We start from the raw sequence: 20,785 nt of genomic DNA, 5'->3' as shown, positions 1-20,785 counted from the left end.
ACTCCCCGGGTTGAACCGCGGCGATCGGGCCCCACCCCAGGCTCAGCGATCCTGGCCAGGCGACGAGCTTAGCTCCCAAGCCGGTTGGGTACCCAGAGCGGGGCCCCCAGGCTGCGTCCCCGGAGTCTCCCCGAGGGCGAGGGTGAGCAGGGCTGCGGGACCGGTGCGTGCATGCGTGTGTGAGTGCCTTTATGTGTGTGTACGTGCGTGTATGTGCATGTGCGCATGGCCGTGTATGCATGTGTGAACGTCTGTGAGCACCAGGGGAACCGTGTGTGTGTGGAGATGGGCAGGTGTGTGCTCCCGGGAGCTGGGTGCGTGTGCAAAGTTGTGGGCGTGTGCAAGGGAGGTCCCATGTGGGAGGGGAGCCTGCAGGTGCGCGTGTGTGTGACAGAGACAGTGCCTGTGAAATTTGGTGGAGGCTGTGTGTGTATGTCAGGCTGTCTTGGAGGAAAGTGGGAGGGCAGGTGCAGGGATACTTGGGGGGACTACTGGTCAGGACGTGTGTGGCAAGCCGTGGGTGCATTCGCGAAGGGAATAATGGGAGTGTAGGAATTGCAAATGTGTGTGTGCTTGTGAGGGTGGCAGAGAGACTTCTGGGGCCTTCAGTGTGAAGGGATGGGGATGGAGGAAAATTTGGGGTGCTGACTGTTCTTGGGAGAGTGAGCATGGTCTGGGGCAGGACAGGTGCTGGGGCCTGACTGGAGTAATTTGGGGCTCATCTTGGCCTTCTCACTTAGAGGGCTGGGAAGATGTGTGGGTGGGGCTGGGGGGTTGGGCCTACCCTTCCCAGTGCTGGGCAGTGTCCCTGCCTCATGCGGAGGGAGCTGCCACCTCACCAGTCGCCCCTCACCCAGGCTCTGTGCTCACCCCTGCCTGGTGACTTCCGTTGGTGCTCCGCTGTGAACATGGTGCAGAAGTACCAATCTCCTGTTCGTGTCTACAAGTACCCATTTGAGCTGGTCATGGCGGTGAGTGACCCCTGATTCTTGGGCCCCTCGTGTGACAGTTGGAGGGACTCAGGAGGTCAGCTATAACAGGAGGACGAGGACCTCCAGATCAGAAGGAGCCTTTGAGCTACTTGGCTGACCTTGTGGGTCAGGCGTCTAACCAGTGACACCTCGGCCCAGCCATCCCCTCCCACCTTTCACCAGAACCTCTGGAGCCCCTGCCCAGCAACCAAAACACAAGGTTTTCCTTTCTTCTCCTTGTTGAAGTTTGCCTCTCCTCCCACCTTACACTCTCCTGACAGAAAACAAAGACTGGGGCCACCCCACTGCTGTCCTTTTGTGCAATGATCATAGTAATCATGGTAAATATGATGATGATGACGATGACAGCAGCCACTCATTGAATATTTATAGCGCTAAGTCCTTATGTACGACATTCCCTCCAATGGCTGTCATTATTCCCATTTCTCCTCCACTAAACTGAGGCTTGGAAAGGTGGAGGAATGACACCAACTTCTGTAGCTGCAAAGAGGTGGAGTTGGGCTCAGATCCATGCAGAGGTGACTCCAGATCCTTGATTTTGACTGCAACCCTCCAGGGCCCTCCTCCTGCACACAGACCCCCCTTCCCTGCCCTTCAAGGAAGCTGAGACCAGGAGAAGAGAGGGGGTGGGTGGTAGGGGGTTGGGTGCTCAGAGTAGCTATGTGGCGTACTTAGGTTGTGCAGAAAGTCAGTTTGGGCTAGAATGGGCTCCCAGGTTCTTGGCCTCCTGGATCCGTGGTCTACGCATCGAGGGGCAGGTGCTGGAGCCAGGCAGATGTGGGGTCCCAGCTCGGCTCCATCACTCTGGCTCTCTGAGCTTCCGTCATGGCAGGGCAATGCTGTGGGGTTGAGGTGGGAGTAAATGAGATAATTCATGGTGTTCCTGGCTGTGTGCTGGGCACACAGTAGGTGCTCACAAAATGCAGCTGTCACTGTTTTAGGACATAGTGGCATAACACACACCAGAATTCACCCCATCCTCCCCGCCCCACCCCAGCTGCTTAACCCCAGTCTTCTATCCAAGGACTTGCACATCTGTTGGTGGCTCTGCATGCATGTGTCCCGTCATGTCTTCTATGAATCCACACACATGTGTTTATAGTCGCATGGAGGGTTAAAAAGCATCACTGAAGTCATCCTTACATGTTATGCTGTTATGCGCAGATGGTCCCAGGAGAACAGAGAGACAGGAGTCAGTCTGGGTCGTTCCGACTTTGGGGCAAGTCATTTCACCTCTGTGAGCCCCCACTCCCATCTCTAAAATGAAAGTCACCTGGTTTCTAAAACCCTGATGTGCTGTGGATTAAATGAATCAATATATGTAAAGCAGAGTAGGTGCTCAATGAGGTCTAGCTGTAACTGTTAAATTGTTACGGTTTTGTCTGTGGCTGTGTGACTTGACTTCTCTGTAATAGGGGTGGCACACCATGGGGTGATGAAAAGATCCAGGGCCACGGAGTCAGAAGCCCTGGGTCCCTGCTGCTGCTCTGCCGTGCTCTGGCTGTGTGTCTTTGGAAAGTTGCTGAACTTCTCTGAGCCTCAGTTTCCTCATTTGTTAAATGGGGATCATTATATGTAGCTCATAAGGTTGTTATGAGGATTAAAAGTGATTCTGTGAGTGTGTGTGTGTCCGTACCAAGCAGACAGTAAGTGGTAGATAAATATAAATAATCATCGTACGTCTAAGCCTCCTGGCAGCTCACATATTCTAAGACTCAAGGGCTTGTTCATTCATTCAATAGAAGACAGAAGCTGTCCCCACTCTTCTGGAACAGCCTAGGAACCCCTGGTTTTCTGCCATGAAGCTGAGACACATAACTATAGAGTGGAAAACCAACTATTGCATGGGCTTAATAAATGTCAATTTAGCAGATTTAGGGTTCTCAAAAATATTTGCAATTATTGCACTCTAAAATAAAACGCGCTCAGGCTGGGCACAGTGGCTCACACCTGTAATCCTAGCACTCTGAGATGCTGAGGCAGGAGGATTGCTTGAGCTCAGGGGTTCGAGACCAGCTTGAGCAAGAGTGAAACCCCATCTCTATTAACAACAGAAAAATTAGCTGCCACTGCACTCTACCCAGGGCCACTGAGTGAGATTCTGTCTTAAAACAAACGAAAAAAACTTCAACTTCCTCCCAAAAAAACTGTGCCCACTAATGTAGTACTTAGGGCTACATGGCTCCATGAATAGAACTGGTGACTTACTCTCCTGGCCATTATTGGGGTGTGTCAAATGCATTTTGTAACCTTCGCGTTCCGTAAAGGAAGGCAGGCTTGTTTGCTGCTTTAGCTGTTAACAGTGCTTGTGGGTGGAGTTAAAAAAAAAAAAAAAAGACTTTCAAATATTTATCTGTTAATTTAAGTCATTCATATTTTTCAAAGGGACTGCCATGACCGTGTCATCTTATCTTCCATACAGTCCTTGTGTGTGAAATGGTCTCAAGCCACATGGCCGCAGACAAAGCTACTTTGCTGACTGTTTACAAAACAATTATTGTCCCCAAAATAGCTGCATAACTCAACATAACTTGTGCGCTGTGTAGGCACAAAAGGGGTTTTCTGTATTTAACGTCCGTCTTTGTTTCTCAGCTAAACACTTGCCCTCAGTTTGGGTCAGATGCCGGGGAAGTTTCGGATGAACTCAGCTATTCTCACTGCATCCGAGTGACGGGAGGAGCTGGCCTTTTGGTTTTTCTGGTTAACAAAACCGACGTGAGAGTCAGAGAGCCCCTTGCGTCTTCAAAAGTCCACCAGCGATGACACAAATGGCTGAAATTGGGCTTGTAGAATTGATTATAAAATAGCACTTTAAGGCAACCTTTTTAGACCCAACTTAAAAAAAAATTTTTTTTTAAATTAATTTTCCACTTAAAAAATTTTATCTGATTGAATGAATGGGCATCTCTCTCCAAATCCCTTCATGTGAATCCTGCTTCTAAAGGGTGGGATTCCAGGGCATCTTTGCTTTCCTCTTTCTCCACAGCATTCTGTATCTTTTGATTCCATACAACGCACTTGTATCGCCTTGGTAAGCAGAGAAACAACTAAGATGATTCAGGCAGCTTCAGTGGCCGTCTCCAAGGTTGGAGGGGTGATTGCTTTTCTGAGATATAACTGGCTTATCATATACTTCATCCATTGAAAGGGTACCAGTCAATGGGTTTTATTCTAATATAGTTACGGAGTTGTGCAACCATCACCACAGTCAAGTTCAGAACATTTTTATCACCCCATGTCATACCCTTTAGCCATGACCCCCTAATCTCACTGTGTTCCCCTGACTGCCCCCCACCCCAGGCAACCACTAACCTGCTCTCTGTTCCTATGGATTTACCTATTCTGGAAGTTTCACAGAGATGGACTCATACAGTTTGTGGCCTTTAGTGTCTGGCTGCTCTCACTACGATTCGTTTTCTAGAAACCCCTTTATGGAGGTGCGAGGGACATGTAAAGAGCCGCACCTCTCACCGAGTTTGGGGTGAGCGCGCACCCACGAGTGTGTGTTTTCAAGGTGCATCCACGTCGTAGCGTGTATAGGCACTTCATTCCTTTTTAGGGCCAGATAATATTTCATTGTATATGAACATATCACATTTTATTCATTCATTTATCAGCTGATAGACAGGTAAGTTGTTTTCAATTTGGGGCTATTATGAATAATGCTGCTGTAAACATTTCTGCACAAGTTTTGGGTGAATGTATTCTCTGCTGTGAATGAAGAGTGGTGGTTATTTGATGGGGTTAAGCAGATTCTTGTTTCAATTTTGTTTGACAAACTCGTACATAGCACTGTTACTAAGCTCCGGACACTGTTCGGAGCCGGTTTAAATATTGACTCCCGTACTCCTCATAACCACCCAGGGGAGGAGTTCTGTGGCAACCCCGGTCTAGAGAGGACGACACAAAACAGACACGTGTTCCTGAAAGTCTGGCTCCAGAATTTACATTCCCAGCCACGAGCTCGGCCGTCTCTCAGAGCCGGGTTGAGGATGTGAGGCTGCTGGGGTGGCGTCTGGGCCGAGTGAGTGGTCCCGTTGGTGCAGTCCCCATCAGGATGTTGTCCAGGACGCCTGTGCCCCTCAGGACCCTGGGGAGGGGAGCACAGCCCGAGCCCAGGCCCTGGTCCCTGGAGGGCGGAGGATGCCGATTATTAAACACCATGTGCGTCCAGCCTTTCAGGCCGGCTCAGAGGCAGGTCTGTTACAGCAGCCTTATCCGTAGCGAAAGAGGAAACTGAGGCTTAGCAAGGCTAAGAAGACCCTCCTTGGTGTGTTAGTTTGCTACGGCTGCTGTAACAGAGTGCCATAAATTGGTGGCTTAGGACAACGGGAATTTATTGCCTCACTTGCCATCAAGGTGTCGTCGGGGCCACGCTCCGTCTAAAGGCTCAGGGGCGGGTCTGCCCCAGGCCTGTCTCCGAGTTCCTGGTGTTTCCTTGGCTGTGGCACCGTCACTCCAGTCTTCACATGGCGTTCTGTGTCCAAATTTCCCTCTTTTATAAGGCACCAGTTGTATAAGGACACTCCAACGACCTCATTTTAACCTATCACCTCTGTAAAGACCCTGTCTCCAGATAAGGTCACACTCCCAGGTACCCGGGGTGAGGACTGCAACATATTTATTTTAGGGGACACACTTCAGCCCACACACTCAGTAAATGGCAGAGCTGGGATTCGAACTTAGGGAATCTGACCCCACGTCCCGAGCTCACAGCCAGACCCTCCGGATTCTGGCTCTGACGTTCCGTACACATCTGTGCAGCGGCAGTGGGTACCGGGGCTTCAGGAATAACCTGGTCCCCTCTTGTGCAACCACTGCCCAGGTCTCCCTGTGGGACGCAAAAGCCCTGTGGCTTCGGGTGCTCTCGGATCCTGCAGATGTAAGGAAGGAAGGTGGCTGGGAGTAGAATTTCCCGATCAATAGGCTTTTCATGCGAAGGGAGGGCTATGGAGGTGAGGTTCTGGCGTCCAGCAATTAAGTGCTAAATTATTTAAAAGCTTGGCCTCGTTGTATTGACAAACAGCTTGTAATTTAGCAAATGGATTGTTAATAAGCAGCAGCCGGTGAAGGCGAATCCTGGTGGCCCAGGCCAAAAGCAGTTACAGTTGGAAGCGTTGTTATGGACGAGTTTTAATAAAGCAGCAGGGGCCTTATTTAAAGGAGTTTAAATTAGTTCCCTGGAGCCCTGTCATCTGAGCCGGTTGCTAACAGATTAAGGGAAGCAACGGTTTCTACCTTGAACGTGTCTCCGATTTGAGCTGGGAGAACGGAGGGATCCATTGCCCAGCAAGGTGATGTTTCGGGATGCCCTGAGATACACTCAGGCCTCAGTCGTTGTTTTCTGTGTGCATTAACTTGTGCACGCGTGTGCGTACGCATTCCCCAAATATCTGAGTTTCTACTGTGTGCCAAGTGCTGTGCTAGGTGCACGGCTGCAAACGAGTTGCTTCCTAGCACTTTCTGAAATGCATCATTATTCTATTAATTTGCTTGTTTAAATGGGTCTTTTCACTGGGGAAGGCCCAGGAAGGCAGGGCTGTGTCTGTCTTGTTCATCTGGTTCTCTTGATGTGGCTCCTGCCCTCACACAACCCCCAGTGTGTGTGCGTGGTGTGCGCACGTGTGTGTGTGTGTGTGTGTGTGTGGTGTGCCAAATGCCTTGCAGAACCATTGGTAATGGGGGAAGAGCAGGGCATTGTGGGAGCACAGAGAAGGCCCGTTGGAGGCCACCTGAGGGTTGTTTAAGTCAGCCAGGCTGAGAGTTGCCGAGGGAGGGAGTGACATGACCAGATTCGAGGTTGGAAACGGGACGGAAGGAGGGTTTCCAGCCAGGAAGTCGGGAGAGCAGCCAGGAGGCAGAGGTGCCGGAGGTCTGGGGGCACGCCTGAGACACTTGGAAAATCTGAAATAGCGCTTCCCCTCTGAGCAAGTTCCTGACACAGCATGGAAATGTCAGGCCGCTCTGGGCTGCCCTCCCTGAACCCTCGGGAACACCACCTACCTGATCCTGGAAGTCCTGGGCCCTGCTCCCGACATGCGGGCGAGATTCCACAGCGGGCCGCGTGCAGACGGTGGCGTGGGCTGGCGTGTTCCCCCAGTCCCGGAGAGGCCAGGCACTCTGGTGGCGCGTCCCCGCGCCCTCCTGCTGCGGCCACAGGACAGGGGCCTGCTAACAGCAGGCAAAGCTATTGTTCCCCATCTGGTTCATGGCTGGCTCGCTGGCCACCCCCGTGACAAACCCCATCGTGACAACTGAGGGGGGTTCCTCAGGCATGTATTCACCTGCCCAGTAAGCACCTTCCAGAACTTAGCTCTCTGAAGGTGGGGCACGAACAGCAACAGCCAGCCACAAGGTGCTCAAACGTGCACCTGCCAACACTCCCGGCGGGTGTAAACGTAGGCCCGCCCGCCCTGACACTGGGGAGACCCGCGCTTCCTTGGCTACTCTTCCAGGGCTACATATGAAGATGGTTCCCTTTTCTTGTTCCGTTTCCCTGGCTCCTGGCCATTCACTCGTTCCCTCCTTCCTTCATTCGACAAATAGCGGCTGAATGTCTACAATGTCCCAGGCGTGGCACAAGGCACCAGGGAATTCAGTGGTGAACAAAAGGCATAGCGACGGCCACGATGAAATTACAAACAAACAGACACAGACGTCATCTCCTACCCCAAATCATGGCAAATGCTCCTGATAGGGCCTTAGACTTTCTGGGAGATGATGGACTCTATTTTCTTTAATGTGCTAAAATGTATCATTTTAACCATCTTCGGCGCACAGTTCAGGGGCATGACGTACGTTCACCTTGTTGTGCAACCGTCTCCACCGTCAGACTCCACCTTCTTCACCCCCAACGGAAACTCTGTCCCCACCCAACACCAACCCCCGTTCCCCCGTCCCCCAACCCTGGTAATCTGTGTTCCACTTTCTCTCTCTACACACTTGACCACTCTAGGGACCACGTGTAAGCAGAACCACACTCTATTCGTCCTTCTGTGACCCGCCTCTCTTACACAATATTTGTACGGTTCTTCCGTGCCGTGGCGTGTGTCAGCGCTTCAGTCCTTTATGGCTGAATAATGTTCCACGGCATGGATAGAAAACCTGTTGTTTTTCCATCCACCGGCTGATGGACACGTGTGCCGTTTCCTCCCTTTGGCTGTTGTGACTAGTGCTGCCAAGAACATTCGCGTACAAATATCTGTTCAAGTCCCTGCTCATTTACTCTCGTCTATTGAGAAGAGGACGGTGTGGTGCTCGGCACTGTGCTACTGCCTTACGCGTGCACACCCTTTAACCTTTGCAGCCACCGCTATGAAGCAGGTGTCATCACGGTCATCCTCCTCTTCTCTCTGGGGAAACTGAGCCTCAGGGAGGTTGGGTCGAGGTCACCCAGCTGACAAGTGGTGGAGGTGGGGTCTGACCCTGTGCTCTGTCTCTGCTGCCCCCCACGCCGGCCCTGCCCTCTCGCCGGGTCCAGGTGCCCTGGCTGCAGAGGCTCTTCTGACCCTGTGTCTCCACCTCTGGTGACTCCGGAGCTGGTTTTGCCTAGAATAGCAGCGGGTTCTCGGCTCCAGGCCATCTGGGTGTAGCTGCGTTTGCAGATTGCCTGCAGCCATCAGTCATCTCAAAGGGCTTCCGGAATACTGTCACGCTGGTTGTACCATGCCCGCTTCCCTTCGTCAGCTGGGATGACACTGCTGCCATCGGGGCGTCTGATGACTCATTTAGCAAGCTCTGGTGGAGCACCTCCAAAGGGTGGGGGGGGGGGTGTCCCCAACGGCATCGTATTCAGCCAAAGGAGCACAGCACTGACACAAGCTGCAACATGCACGAAGCTTAAAACACCGTGCTGAGGGACAGAAGCCAGTCACAAGAGATCATGTCTGGTGTGATCCTGTTTCTATGAAATATCCAGAAAAGAGAAATCCTTAGAGACAGAAAGTAGATGAGTGGTCCTCTAGGGCTGCAGTGCGGGGAGGAGGGAAAAGGGGGTGACTTCTGAGGGTACAAAGTTTCTTCTGAAAGTGATGAAAATGTTCTGGAATTAGATAGTGGTGATGGTTGTAACTTTGTGAATGTACTAAATAAAACACATTGAATTGTATACTTTAAAAGGGTGAATTCTACGATATGGGAATTATATTTCAATTTTTAAAAAGCTGGGGGAGGTGAGGATGGATATCTCATCTGTCCTGTGGTCTCCCCGGCTTGCAGGGCGGAGGGCAGGGGGTTGACAAGGAAGGCTCCCGGGGAGTGGGACGGGGAGGGGCCCCTGTGGAGCGGCTGCCGCGCAGGGAAGGTGGCGCACTGGGCTGGGACACACTGGTTCGGTTTCCGCGCTCCTTCTGCCCTCCTGGTGGAAGTTTTGGGGTAAGAGCCCTGTTCCAGCTTCCTTTGCGTTTGGATGAGGAGGGGCCGGAAGGAGGGAGGAAGGGAGGGAGGAGGGATCCGCTGTTGAGTGATCAGCAGAAATGGCTTTTCTGTACTTTGTAGAATCTCATTCGTTTTTAAAATTTAAATTTATTTAACAAATGTTTATGGAGAATGAACCATGTTCCGGGCACTGCTCTAAGCATTTTCCAAAATGGACTCCGTTTTTCCTCTGACGACGCAGTGAGCGCTACCTTTCTTGTTCCCCTTTTTACCAATGAGTGACTGACAGCGTGATGACTTGCTCAAGGCCACACAGCTGGTGAGAGGCAGAGCAGAGATTTGAACCCAGGTCCCAGAGCCCATGCTCTTTTTTTTTTTTTTTTTGAGACAGAGTCTCAGTCTGTCGCCCAGGCTAGAATGCAGGGGCATCATCATAGCTCACTGCAACCCCCATTGCCTGGGCTCAAGCAATCCTCCTGCCTCAGCCTCCCAAGTAGCTGGGACTACAGGCCCACACCACCACGCCTGGCTAATACTTTTTTTTTTTTTTTTTTTTGATAGAGACAGGGTCTTGCTATGTTGCTCAGGCAGGTCTCGAACTCCTGGCCTCAAGTGAACCTCCTGCCTCCACCTCTCAAAGTGCTGGGATTACAGGCATGAGCCACCGCACTCGGCCCCCATGCTCTTAGTGGCTGTGCTAGGCTGTCACTCATGCATTCATCATGTAAGTGTCTACCGAGTGTCGAATACGTGCTAAGCGTTTTGCAAAGCCCTGGGGATCCGTGTGTGTCAGGGCCGGTGACCCTACTTCAGCAGTTGTGACGCACAAGGGAAGGAAACAGGCACAGCTGAGTGCTGCTTGGGAGGTTCTGTGATTATTCTGCTTTAGGGGACGTGTCATGCCCAAGGTCACCCTGCCTGGAGGTGGGCAAGTCTGGGTGGGGATCCAGTCTCCCATCTCCACACGCTAAATGTGCCAATGTGGATTTTGCAGCATGGGGACCCCACAGGAGGCAGCCAGCTGGTCCCTGCCTGCCCACCCCGGCCCGGCAGGGGTGCGTCCTAGGCCTTGGACCAGCTCCTTTTCTGAGTGGCCAGGCTTGGATGTCCTCTCCGCTACCTGGCAGAAGGGCTGTAACCAAATCCTTCTGCAGCCGTGTGTCCCTGACAAGGCCACACTGTGTGTTTGTTTAGCAGGCAGAGGCTCAGGCCTCATTCGTGGGTGGTCAGGCCAACTGTGGGGACAGAGCCAGCAGCAGGGGCTCCTAGGCAGAGACAAAACCAGTGTGAGCTGGTTTGCAACACAGGGAGGGTCCCCCGAGCCGTTTGATTCTGTAAGACCCTGTGTGGTGCCACAGCCAGCGGGCCGGAGCCCGTGTGGTCTGAGAACCTCCGCGGAGGCCTCCCCCAGGGCAGGGCGCCCGGGCCCAGAGGTTCCCAGGGGTCAGAGCAGTGTCTGACAGGGAGAGAAAGTAATGCAGTAACTCCAGAACACGAAAGGAAACCTGCAGACTTAAGACGGACCAGGGTTGAATTAAACGTCCACCAAACGCAGCCTTGGTGTTGGGCTGTCGTCGGGACCTCAGCTCTGATGAGGTCGTGTGCATGTAAAACACAGGAAGTGGATGCACCTTAATATGTTTGATGTGACTGTTGCGGGTGCGGCCTAGGACCTGGGAAGGCCTCACATCGGCCCTGCCAGGGGAGGGAGGTGCTCAACAACCTTCTGGAGCTCCCTATTCCCTTCTAGGTAAAGTCCCTCCCTGCTTGGCAGCCATCTGCATTTCATTCGGCCGGCATTTGGGAAGTGGCTTCTCTGAGCCAAATGCAGGAAGGGGCAAAGCCTGGGCCCTCGAGGTGCTTCAGCGCAGTCGGGGAGACAGACGTGTTTTCAGCCACACGGGGACTGTCTGCGCAGCACGGGCAGAGCATGGTCGGGGCTGGGCTGAGCGTGAGCTGAGTGTGCCAGCCGGGCATCCCAGCGGTGTGGGGAGGACATGGGTACAAGACTGTCCTCCAGCGATCAGGGCACCATTTGGTTCCAGAGCAACATGATGTCCAAACCCCATGGTCTGACCGCCAGGGGGTCACATCCTAGCTTGGCTCCTCACAGCTGTGTGACTGGGTGAGTGACTTAGCCTCTCTGATCTTCGGTTTCTCCATCTGTCACTCGGGGAGGGTACGTACTATCACTTTCTTGTGGCGGCAGAGGATGTAACGCAGAGAGGTTGGAACAGGGCAGGGGACACTGCGAGCCCGGTGTGTGCATGGCTGTCACTCTCAGCCACAACAGTGATGAGGCTTTGGCAGCTGAAAACTGTCCCCACGCCTCCTCTGGTGCTCCCCGGCACCTCTGGGTCATGGACAACTGGCTCTGGGATGGACACCTTCGAGACGGAGCCTGAGCTCTGGGGCCCCCCAATACTAGGGTCCCCCAATGCCTGAGCTCCGGGGTCCCCCCAATACGTGAGGCTCTGTCATTGGAGCAGCCCCTGGTCACTGTGAGAGGGCAGTGCAGTCGGGGCAAGTTATGCCCAAGCTGACTGTCCCCTCCCTATGCCTGTTATCTGGGGGCTCCAGATCAAGCTGTTCTGACAGAGGTTTGTTAGGACAGGAAGTGAGTCTGGGGAGCCCTGGCCCCTGATTGGCTGCCGTGCAGAGCCCGTGCCCCGTCATGCCCTCCCTGACACCTGTCTCGGGGCTCTCTGGGCCACAGCAAGTACATATTATTTCCTTCTTCCTTGGTTGGCATGTCTTTCTTAGCCCCTAGGGTGTGCGGAGGACGGGAGCCGGGAGCATGTATGAGGTTGTGCTTGGGGAGGGCACGCGGTCCTCCTTCACGGGCCAGGCCTGGCACACACCACATGCAAGCAGGTCTCTGGTCACAAGGTATGATAGGCACTGCCAAGGAAATGGACAGGCTACAGGGTGGACAACAGGGCCGTCGTGCAGAGCAGGGGCTGGGAGGGTGTCCCAGGAAGAGGGACCAGCGTGGATGAGGCCCTGAAGCCCAAGCATCTCCTTAGTCCCAATCCAGGTCCTACCCCTCCAGGAAGCCCCAGTGACTGCTGCCTCCCACACCCTCCACTGTCAGGAGAATTGATTAGCAGTCCAAGCACCGGGAATAGCACGTGCAAAGGCCCTGTGGCTGGAGCAGGCAGAGGGGGCTGGGGCGGTGGGCTGGTGGGGCGGATCACAAGGACCTGGGCCTGGGGGCCACAGTGAGGAGCGCGGGCTTTATTCTGGACATCAGGCCTGTTCTGAGTACATCCCTCCCTCAACGCATTCCATCCGGGAACGGGAGACTGAACAGTCGGGAGGAAGGGGGGAGGGTCAGGGGTGGTGTGGCCGCTGCCTGGCAGGATTGAAGGACTGAGGGTGGAAAAAGGAGCTGTGACTGCACTGCCCTGGGGACAATGCCAGCTCTGTTTCTGAGCCGCTCATGAGAACAAGCCCGGCTGCTAAGCTGGGGGCTCCCGGAGGGAGCAGGGGCGCCACCCAGCTAGGATCCAAATCCAGGCGCACCCCTCCATGCTGTGTGACCTTGGGTAACTTACTGAGCCTCTCTGGGCTCTGGGCTCGTCATTTGTCATGTGAGGACACCACCCATGGGACTAAGTGAGAGGAAGCACACAGCTGGGTGGAACGCTGTCAAGACAGGCAGTGCTAACAGCTTTGAGACTCCGTCCGGCAACATCCTCACTGGCACCCCATTTTACAGATGACCAAACAGAGGCTCACAGAGGGCAAGTGACTTGCCCAAGGACACCCACTTAGAAAGTGGCAGAGGCTGGGACTGGGCCTGGCCACGTCTGAAACGTGCACACCTTTCCTTCCATGCCAGCATCCCTCAGCCCGCCACGGAGGCGGAGCCCGCACCAGGTCCTCGGCTCCCTCCCGCGTCGGATCCGCGCTCAGACAGGGCCAGGAGGGAGCTTCCGGGCCTGGCAAATGTACGTGCGCTGTGCCGCCATTTCAGCCCTGTCGCCTGGAGTGTAAAAATCCTGGTCTCTTACTTTTCTCTATGTGAGATACTGGAGAGACAAGCGTGCGAGAGACAGAGAGAGGCCCATTTTCCAGACGGGGAGCGGGCGGGCGAGGGGAGGGGCCTGCCGGGTGGGAGGAGGTGGAGCTGAGCTTCCAGCCAGGCCCCCACCCGCTCCAGCCTCTGCCTGCAGCTCCCTCCTGGGGCGGGGGGGAAACACCACCCTTGGAAAGAGGGGCCAGGGTGGCCTGAGATATGCAGGGTGCACACAGTTTCAGGGGCCGCCCTTGCCAGCTCTCCAAGCCCAGACCCTGGGAGCCCCATGGTGCATACTAGGGGGGTGATGGGGGTCCCCATTCTAATGCTGCTGTGTTTTGTCAAAGCGACCAACTCCGAACCATGGCAGGAGGCAGCTCTGTCCTCCCGACCCCGGTGGAGGAAGGGCCGGCTGGCCTCGCACAGCCTGGGGTGACGCCAAGGGCACCTGGGCCTCTTTCCATTTCTTCCTTGGCTCCCCTCCCCCTACCTCTCTTCCCAGGAGCCGGGAGGGAAGGGGAGGAGGTGTCTGTCCTCAGATGCCAGCACTAGGCACTATTTTGGGAGCTTGCGATGATCCCAAATCCGGGGCACATGGGCTGTGACAGGCGACAGGCGGTAGGCGCAGACCCCACTGGATTAACGAAGGTCAAGACAGATGCCGGGATAAGCCCCCACCTGGCGCTGACCCCGGTGCTTCTAGAACTGGGCACAGACTCTTGCCCTCCCCGAGTGCAATTCTGGGCTTGGGGACCTCTCAGCTACCTTCACCCTGCCCCGCACCCGGCCTGGGAGGACCCTCTGCCCCCGCAGAAGGACACATCCCCAGCACACAGCCTGACGCTGGCTTACGTGGCTCCAAGGACAGCAAGGCTCAGGGAGCCCTCCCGGCCTGGGACTCTGCATTGGGCTGCGGAGCCTGACTTAACAGCCGCCTGAGCTCACCGCGCGCTGCGTGAGACCGAGAAGCTGCAGAGGAAATAGTCCAGCGTCCCTTGTCCTGCATCAGGGCACTGAGAGGTTAAGTAGTCTGCCCAAGGTCACCCAGCCCATAAGTGGTGGAGCTGGGACGGGCACCCAGGTCGGGGCTGGAGTCTGTGCCGTCAGGCAGGGTGAGACCTGCTGTGGCTCACAGAACATACTGCTGAATATTAATATTATGCGTACATAGACATTTAAAATATTGGCTGGGTGCGGTGGCTCACGCCTGTAATCCTAACACTCTGGGAGGCCGAGGCGGGAGGATCGCTTGACCTCAGGAGTTCAAGACCAGCCTGAGCAAGAGTGAGACCCTGTCTCTACCAAAAATAGAAAAAATTAGCCCACTGTGGTGACACACACCTGTAGTCCCAGCTACTCAGGAGGCTGAGGCAGCAAGATCACTTGAGCCCAGGAGTTTGGGGTTGCAGTGAGCTACGATTGACAGCACTCACTTTAGCTGAGGTGACAGAGCAAAACTGTGTCTCAGAAAATAAATAAAATAAAACGAAAGTATACAGTTCAATGGCTTTCAGAACATTCACAGCACAGTGCAACCCTCACCACAATCAGTTTTAGAATATTCTCATTACCCCGAAGAGAAGCTCTGCACCCCTTAGGCCTCATGGCGCCCTCTCCTCCCACCCCCAGCCCCTGGCAACCACTGACCTACTTTCTGTCGCTCTGTATTTGCCTATTCTGGACAATTCATGTAGATGGATGGAATCATACAACATGGGGTCTTTTGTGTCTGGTTTCTTTCACTTAGCACAATGTTTTCAAGGTTTATTATCGTGTCGTATATAGCATGGGTCAGCACTTGTTCCTTTTTAAGGCTGAATAATATTCCATTGTGGGGACAGACCACAATTTCTTTATCCACTCAGTTGATGGACACGTGGGTTATTTCTACTTTTTGGCCATTATGAATACTCTTGCTGTAAACATCTGTGTACAGGTTTTTGCGTGGACCTATGTTTTCTTGGGTGTATACTTAGCAGTGGAATTGCTGGATCATATGGTAACTCTACATTTAACAATTTGAAGAACTGCCAAACTATTTTCCAAAGTGGTTGTACCATTTTACATTCTTGTGGTAGGCTCTGGGGGTTCCAGTTTCTTGTTATTTTTATTTATTTATTTATTTATTTTTTGAGACAGAGTCTCACTTTGTTGCCCAGGCTAGAGTGAGTGCCGTGGCGTCAGCCTAGCTCACAGCAACCTCAAACTCCTGGGCTCAAGCGATCCTCCTGCCTCAGCCTCCCGAGTAGCTGGGACTACAGGCATGTGCCACAATGCCCGGCTAATTTTTCTATATATATATTTTTAGTTGTCCATATAATTTTTTTTCTATTTTTAGTAGAGACGGGGTCTCGCTCTTGCTCAGGCTGGTCTCGAACTCCTGACCTTGAGCGATCCACCCGCCTTGGCCTCCCAGAGTGCTAGGATTACAGGCGTGAGCCACCCCGCCCGGCCCAGTTTCTTGTTATTATCTGTCTTTGTTTTTATAGTCATCCTAGTGCGTGTGAAGTGGTATCTCATTGTGGTTTTGATTTGCATTTCCCTAGCGACTAATGATGTCGAGCATCTTTTCACTTGCTTTTTGGCTATTGGTATATTTTTCTTGGAGCAATGTATATTCAGATCCTCTGCCGATTTTTAAATTGGGTTCTCTCTTTATTATTGAATTCTAATAGTTCTTTATATATTCTAGCTATGAGCCTTCCATTTTATACATACATATGTATGTATAATTTGCAAAAATTTTCTCCCATTATCTGGGTTACCTTTTCACTTTCTTGCTGATATCTTTTGAAGCACAAAAATTTTCAATTTTGATGATGTCCAGTTTATTTTTTTCTTTCATTGTTTGTGGTGTTGGTGTCATAAGTAAGAAACCGTTGCCTGATCCCAGTTCATAAAGATTCGCTGCTATGTTTTCTTCTAAGAGTTTTATAGGTTTAACTTTTATATTTAGGTCTTTGGTCTGTTTTGTGTGAATGTTTGTATGTGGTGTGCAGTAGGGGGTCCTACGTCATTCCTTTATATATGGCCATCCAGTTGTCCTGGCACCATTTGTTGAAGACATTGTTCTTTCCCCATTGAATTGTCTTGACATCTTTGTCAAAAGTCAATGGACGGTAAATGTGAAGGCTTATTTCTGGGCTCGATTCTATTCTGTTGAGCTGTACGTCTATTAACATCTTCCTGCCAGTACCAACCACATTGTTTTGATTACCGTAGCCGTGTAGTAAAGTTCTGAATTCAGGAAATATGAATCCTCCAATTTTGTTCTTTTTCAGGATTGTTTTGGCCATCTTGGGTCTGTTGCATTTCCATAATGAATTTTAGGATCAGCCCATCAATTTCTGTAAAGAATTCAGCTGAGGTGTGGGTAGAGAATTCATTGAATCTGCAGACCAGTTTGGGGGAATACTGCCGTCTTAACAACATTGAATCTTCTGGTCCATGCCTATGGGATGCCTTTCCACTTATTTAGGTCTTTAATTTTTTTCAGCAATGTTTGACAGTGTTCAAAGTTTTGAACTTCCTTAGTTAAATGTATTCCTGGGTATTAATATTTTATTCTTTTTGATGTTATTGTAAATAGAATTTTTAAGATTTTTGATTTGTTTATTGCTAATATGTAGAAATAACACTGATTTTTGCATATTGATTTTATATCTTGAAGCTTTGCTAAACTCTTATGAGTTCTAAGCATTTTATGTGTGTTATTATTTGCCACATCGTTGTTCAGGCCCTCCTACATTGGCTCTGAGACGTGCTGAATGCAGGTATTGTTGGTAGTGACAGCAGGGTCCCTGCGGCTGTGACACCCAGTCTCATAATGAGATGACAGCCCTGCAGGGGTGGAGGTTGTGCTGAGCGGGACCCTCTGGCCGCCCCGCCCCCGCGCTCACTCCGGCTCTGCCCCCCAGGCCTACGAGAAGCGCTTCCCCACCTGCCCGCAGATCCCCGTCTTCCTGGGCAGCGAGGTCTTGCGCGAGTCCCGCAGCCCCGACGGGGCGGTGCACGTGGTGGAGCGGAGCTGCCGGCTGCGCGTGGACGCCCCGAGGCTGCTGCGGAAGGTGGGCGGGCAGGGGCAGGGGTCTGAGGTCTGGGGTGGGCGCAGGCGCAGGAGCTGGGGACCGGGTGCTGGGCCAGGAGGTGGGGCGGGGGTGCGTGGGGGTGCGTGGGGGCGGCAGGGGTTCCCGGTGAGGGGGGAGCCTGGTTGCGGAGGCGCGAGGGCCAGGGCACTGGGGGGAACCGAGTGGGGTCCCAGGGGGTTAGAGCCGGCTTTGGGTGGGCGGCGGGGAGAGGGATCCGTGGCCCCTGGCCAGGGGTGTCTGGGTGGCCCTCGGGACTCGCCCCCCGCCCCTCCCGCGCAGATCGCAGGTGTGGAGCACGTGGTCTTCGTGCAGAGAAACGTCTTGAACTGGAAGGACAGGACGCTCCTCATCGAAGCGCACAATGAGACCTTCGCCAGCCGCGTGGTGGTCCACGAGAACTGCAGCTACACGGTGAGCCCGGGACCCTCCCCGCGGGGACCCTCCCCCCGCCGGGACCCCTGCACCCAGCCCCGCTGTCCCGCCCTGGGCCGCGTCAGGGAGCATGCAGAGTGCCCCCTGCCTGTGCACTTCCAGTAAACAGCAGATACTTTTTTTACTATAAATATTTCTCAAATATTTCTTGGAAATATATTATTCGTTGTTCATCCAAAATTCAAATGTGATTGGCATCCTGTATTTTATCTGCTAAATCTGGCACCCCTTCCTCCGTTTTCTCTCTCTCCTTGCCTTCTTTCTTTCAGGAAACTGTGCCTCAGTTTCCTCATCTGTAAAATGCCGTTAATAATCGTGCCTACGGCATAGGTTGTGGTGAGGATTAAATGAAGTACAATACACTATCCAAACCCTGTAGGCCAGGGCCTGGCACATACTAAGTCCTTTATAAGTGCTACCTTTTATATAATTAACGATCATGATGATTCTCTGGTCCATATGATTGAGCACCTATCATGTGTCAGCACCCAGCCAAGCGCTGGGCACCCAGCGGCAGACCCATCTGCCTGGCCGCTGCCCTCACGGAGCTGCCATTCGCCAGGGAGACACAGAGGAGAAAAGCAAATGAATGTGTGTGTATTTGTCACAGAGCTCGGAAGGGCTCCGGCAGACAGAACTGGGGCGTGAGTGGAAGGAGTGCTTCCTGAGGAGGTGCCGCTGAAGCTGAGAGCCCAGGGGTGGGAGGACCCGCCCTAGAAGGGCTGGGAACAGAGTTCTGGGGGCGGGAACAGCATGGGTGAAGACTGAGGGGGATGAGCCAGGAGTCTGGAAGGCATTTGCCCAATGCAACCCAGTTCTGCCACTGTCTTGCTGAGTGACACGGGACAAGTCACTTCCCCTCCCTGGGCCACACCATTCACATCCTAAAATGGAGATGGTAGCAGCTCCTGCCTTGTCGGGTGGTTTGCACGACGATAACTCTGGTACAGCAATTGTGGGCCATTAGAAATGGCTGGGGTGCCCGTTTTCATTGCCCGCCTCCAGCTCCTCTGGGGCCATCCTGGAAACTGGCTCAGGATGTTCCCGTCCGCGGGGAGGCGTGGGCAGCAGTTGCCTTCACACTCCTTCCAGTGTGGGGTTCTCAGAGCGAGTCCCGCCCACGGCTGCGCCAGCAGCACTGAGGCTGCCTGTGAAATGCAGATCCCCGGCGCCAGCCTGGACCTGCTCGGTCAGAAGTGGCCAGGGTGGGCCCAGGAATCTGCATATTTAACAGACTCCTGGTGATGTTTCTGCCCACGGATTTTTCCCCTGATATCTATTGATATATAAGAATATGTAATACATATCTTTATATAAAAATATAACTATTTAAAAATATACATCTAACATTTATGATATTAATATGTGTTATATATTATATAAATGATGTACTAAACATATGCATTTATATATTAATGTAGTTTTCCATGTAGACATATAGAATTTAAGGGGCAGGGGTGCAGATATCAGATCCACACTGTTCCCTGGGTGGGGCCCCCTTGGTCTGCTGTCCCCGACAGTACTGCCAGGCTGTGACATACTGTCCATCTCGGGCTTGGTAGAGTCCCTGCGGGGGGCATGGTGGCCCCTAACCTAACCCTAACCCTAACACCCTGGCATCATCCCTGCCTGGCGTTCAGGTCCACCCTGAGAATGAAGACTGGACTTGCTTTGAGCAGTCTGCCTCACTGGACATCCGGTCCTTCTTTGGCTTTGAAAGTGCCTTGGAGAAGATCGCCATGAAGCAGTACACCGCCAACATCAAGAGGGTACGTTAGTCCCGCGGAGGACCCGCTCTGCCACCTGGCATCTCGTGACATCCAGCAAGAACCTGCCGGGGCCTCAGTCTTCCCGTCTGCAAAATGGGTATTCTAGTAGTGACCAAATCACGTGAAATAATGGGTGGAAAGTCACTGATCTGTAATGGGGGCGCCCTCATCATTGTTCTCCCCAACCCCAAGATGTCCAGCAGTGTCTAGTGAATGAATTCTCTGGATAGAAGAGGGACATTCTGTGGTGCTTTTTCTTGGTTAAAATGGTCATGTTTGTTTTAAAGACCTCAGATCCATTGCTGAAGTAAAAGCCTGTTCATGTAATGAAACAGGCAAAATTAATTTTGATAATATATTTTATCTAATGTGTCATCGATATAAAACATATTGCTGAGCTATTCACGTTCGTCGTTTTACACTGCGTTTGGAAATAGGTGGGCAGCGACACTCGGAGCTTCTCTCCATTCGGACGGGCCACGTTCAGCTGCTCAGTCGCCACGTGTCAGGGCTGGAACCAGGGCGAGGTGGGGCGGACTTCCTGGCTGTTGTGGTGACCCCCACTGTCCTGGGTCTCTCTGGCTTCCAGGGGAAGGAGGTGATAGAGCATTACCTGAACGAGCTCACCTCCCAGGGCACCTCTCACATCCCCCGCTGGACGCCGGCCCCGGGCCGGGAGGAGGACGCCTGCGGCCAGGCTGGGCAGGACCCTGGCTCCCTGGAGGCCGACAGGCCCAGCAGTGCCCCGGGCCCTGCTCTGGAGATGGTCCGTTCGGATGGTAGGTCACTGCCCCCGAGGTCACTGCGCCCTGGGGAGCCTGCTGCAGGCTGTCTTGCTCCCTGGGTGGGGGCGGTCTGCCTCGGTCCTCTGGGGGCTGGGGCTGGGCCTCGGAGTGACTCAGCCTCCTGCCTCTGCTCGCGGCCTCTCCCTCTCCCCATTCCGGTCCAGGAGCCAGATCAGAAATTGATCTCTGGTATCTTGACACTGCCTTTTCCTCTGGTTTTACAACTATGTTTAATTATATGAGTAATGCATGATCATGGTAGGAAAAACACTCAAACTGCTTGGAAGAGGTAAGGAGTTAAGATTCCTTTCCTCTCCCCGGA

At 53.0% G+C, this 20,785-nt stretch overlaps 1 protein-coding gene across 1 annotated transcript in view; it reads left to right on the top strand.

The window, feature by feature from the left end:
* The first annotated feature begins 908 nt into the window (after positions 1-908).
* Positions 909-20,785, top strand: part of SEC14L5 (SEC14 like lipid binding 5) — a 32,580-nt gene continuing 12,703 nt past the window's right edge. The window contains exons 1-5 of the mRNA XM_069486191.1: positions 909-971; positions 17,307-17,456; positions 17,757-17,888; positions 19,550-19,678; positions 20,268-20,457. Coding sequence (XP_069342292.1) covers positions 909-971; positions 17,307-17,456; positions 17,757-17,888; positions 19,550-19,678; positions 20,268-20,457 — 664 coding nt within the window. The remainder of the gene's footprint in view (positions 972-17,306; positions 17,457-17,756; positions 17,889-19,549; positions 19,679-20,267; positions 20,458-20,785) is intronic.

This window comes from Eulemur rufifrons, chromosome 14 (assembly GCF_041146395.1).
Source record: "Eulemur rufifrons isolate Redbay chromosome 14, OSU_ERuf_1, whole genome shotgun sequence".
Taxonomy (NCBI): Eukaryota; Metazoa; Chordata; class Mammalia; order Primates; family Lemuridae; genus Eulemur; species Eulemur rufifrons.
Note: the sequence above shows the minus strand (reverse complement) of the source record. Positions and strands in the feature narration are given on the sequence as shown.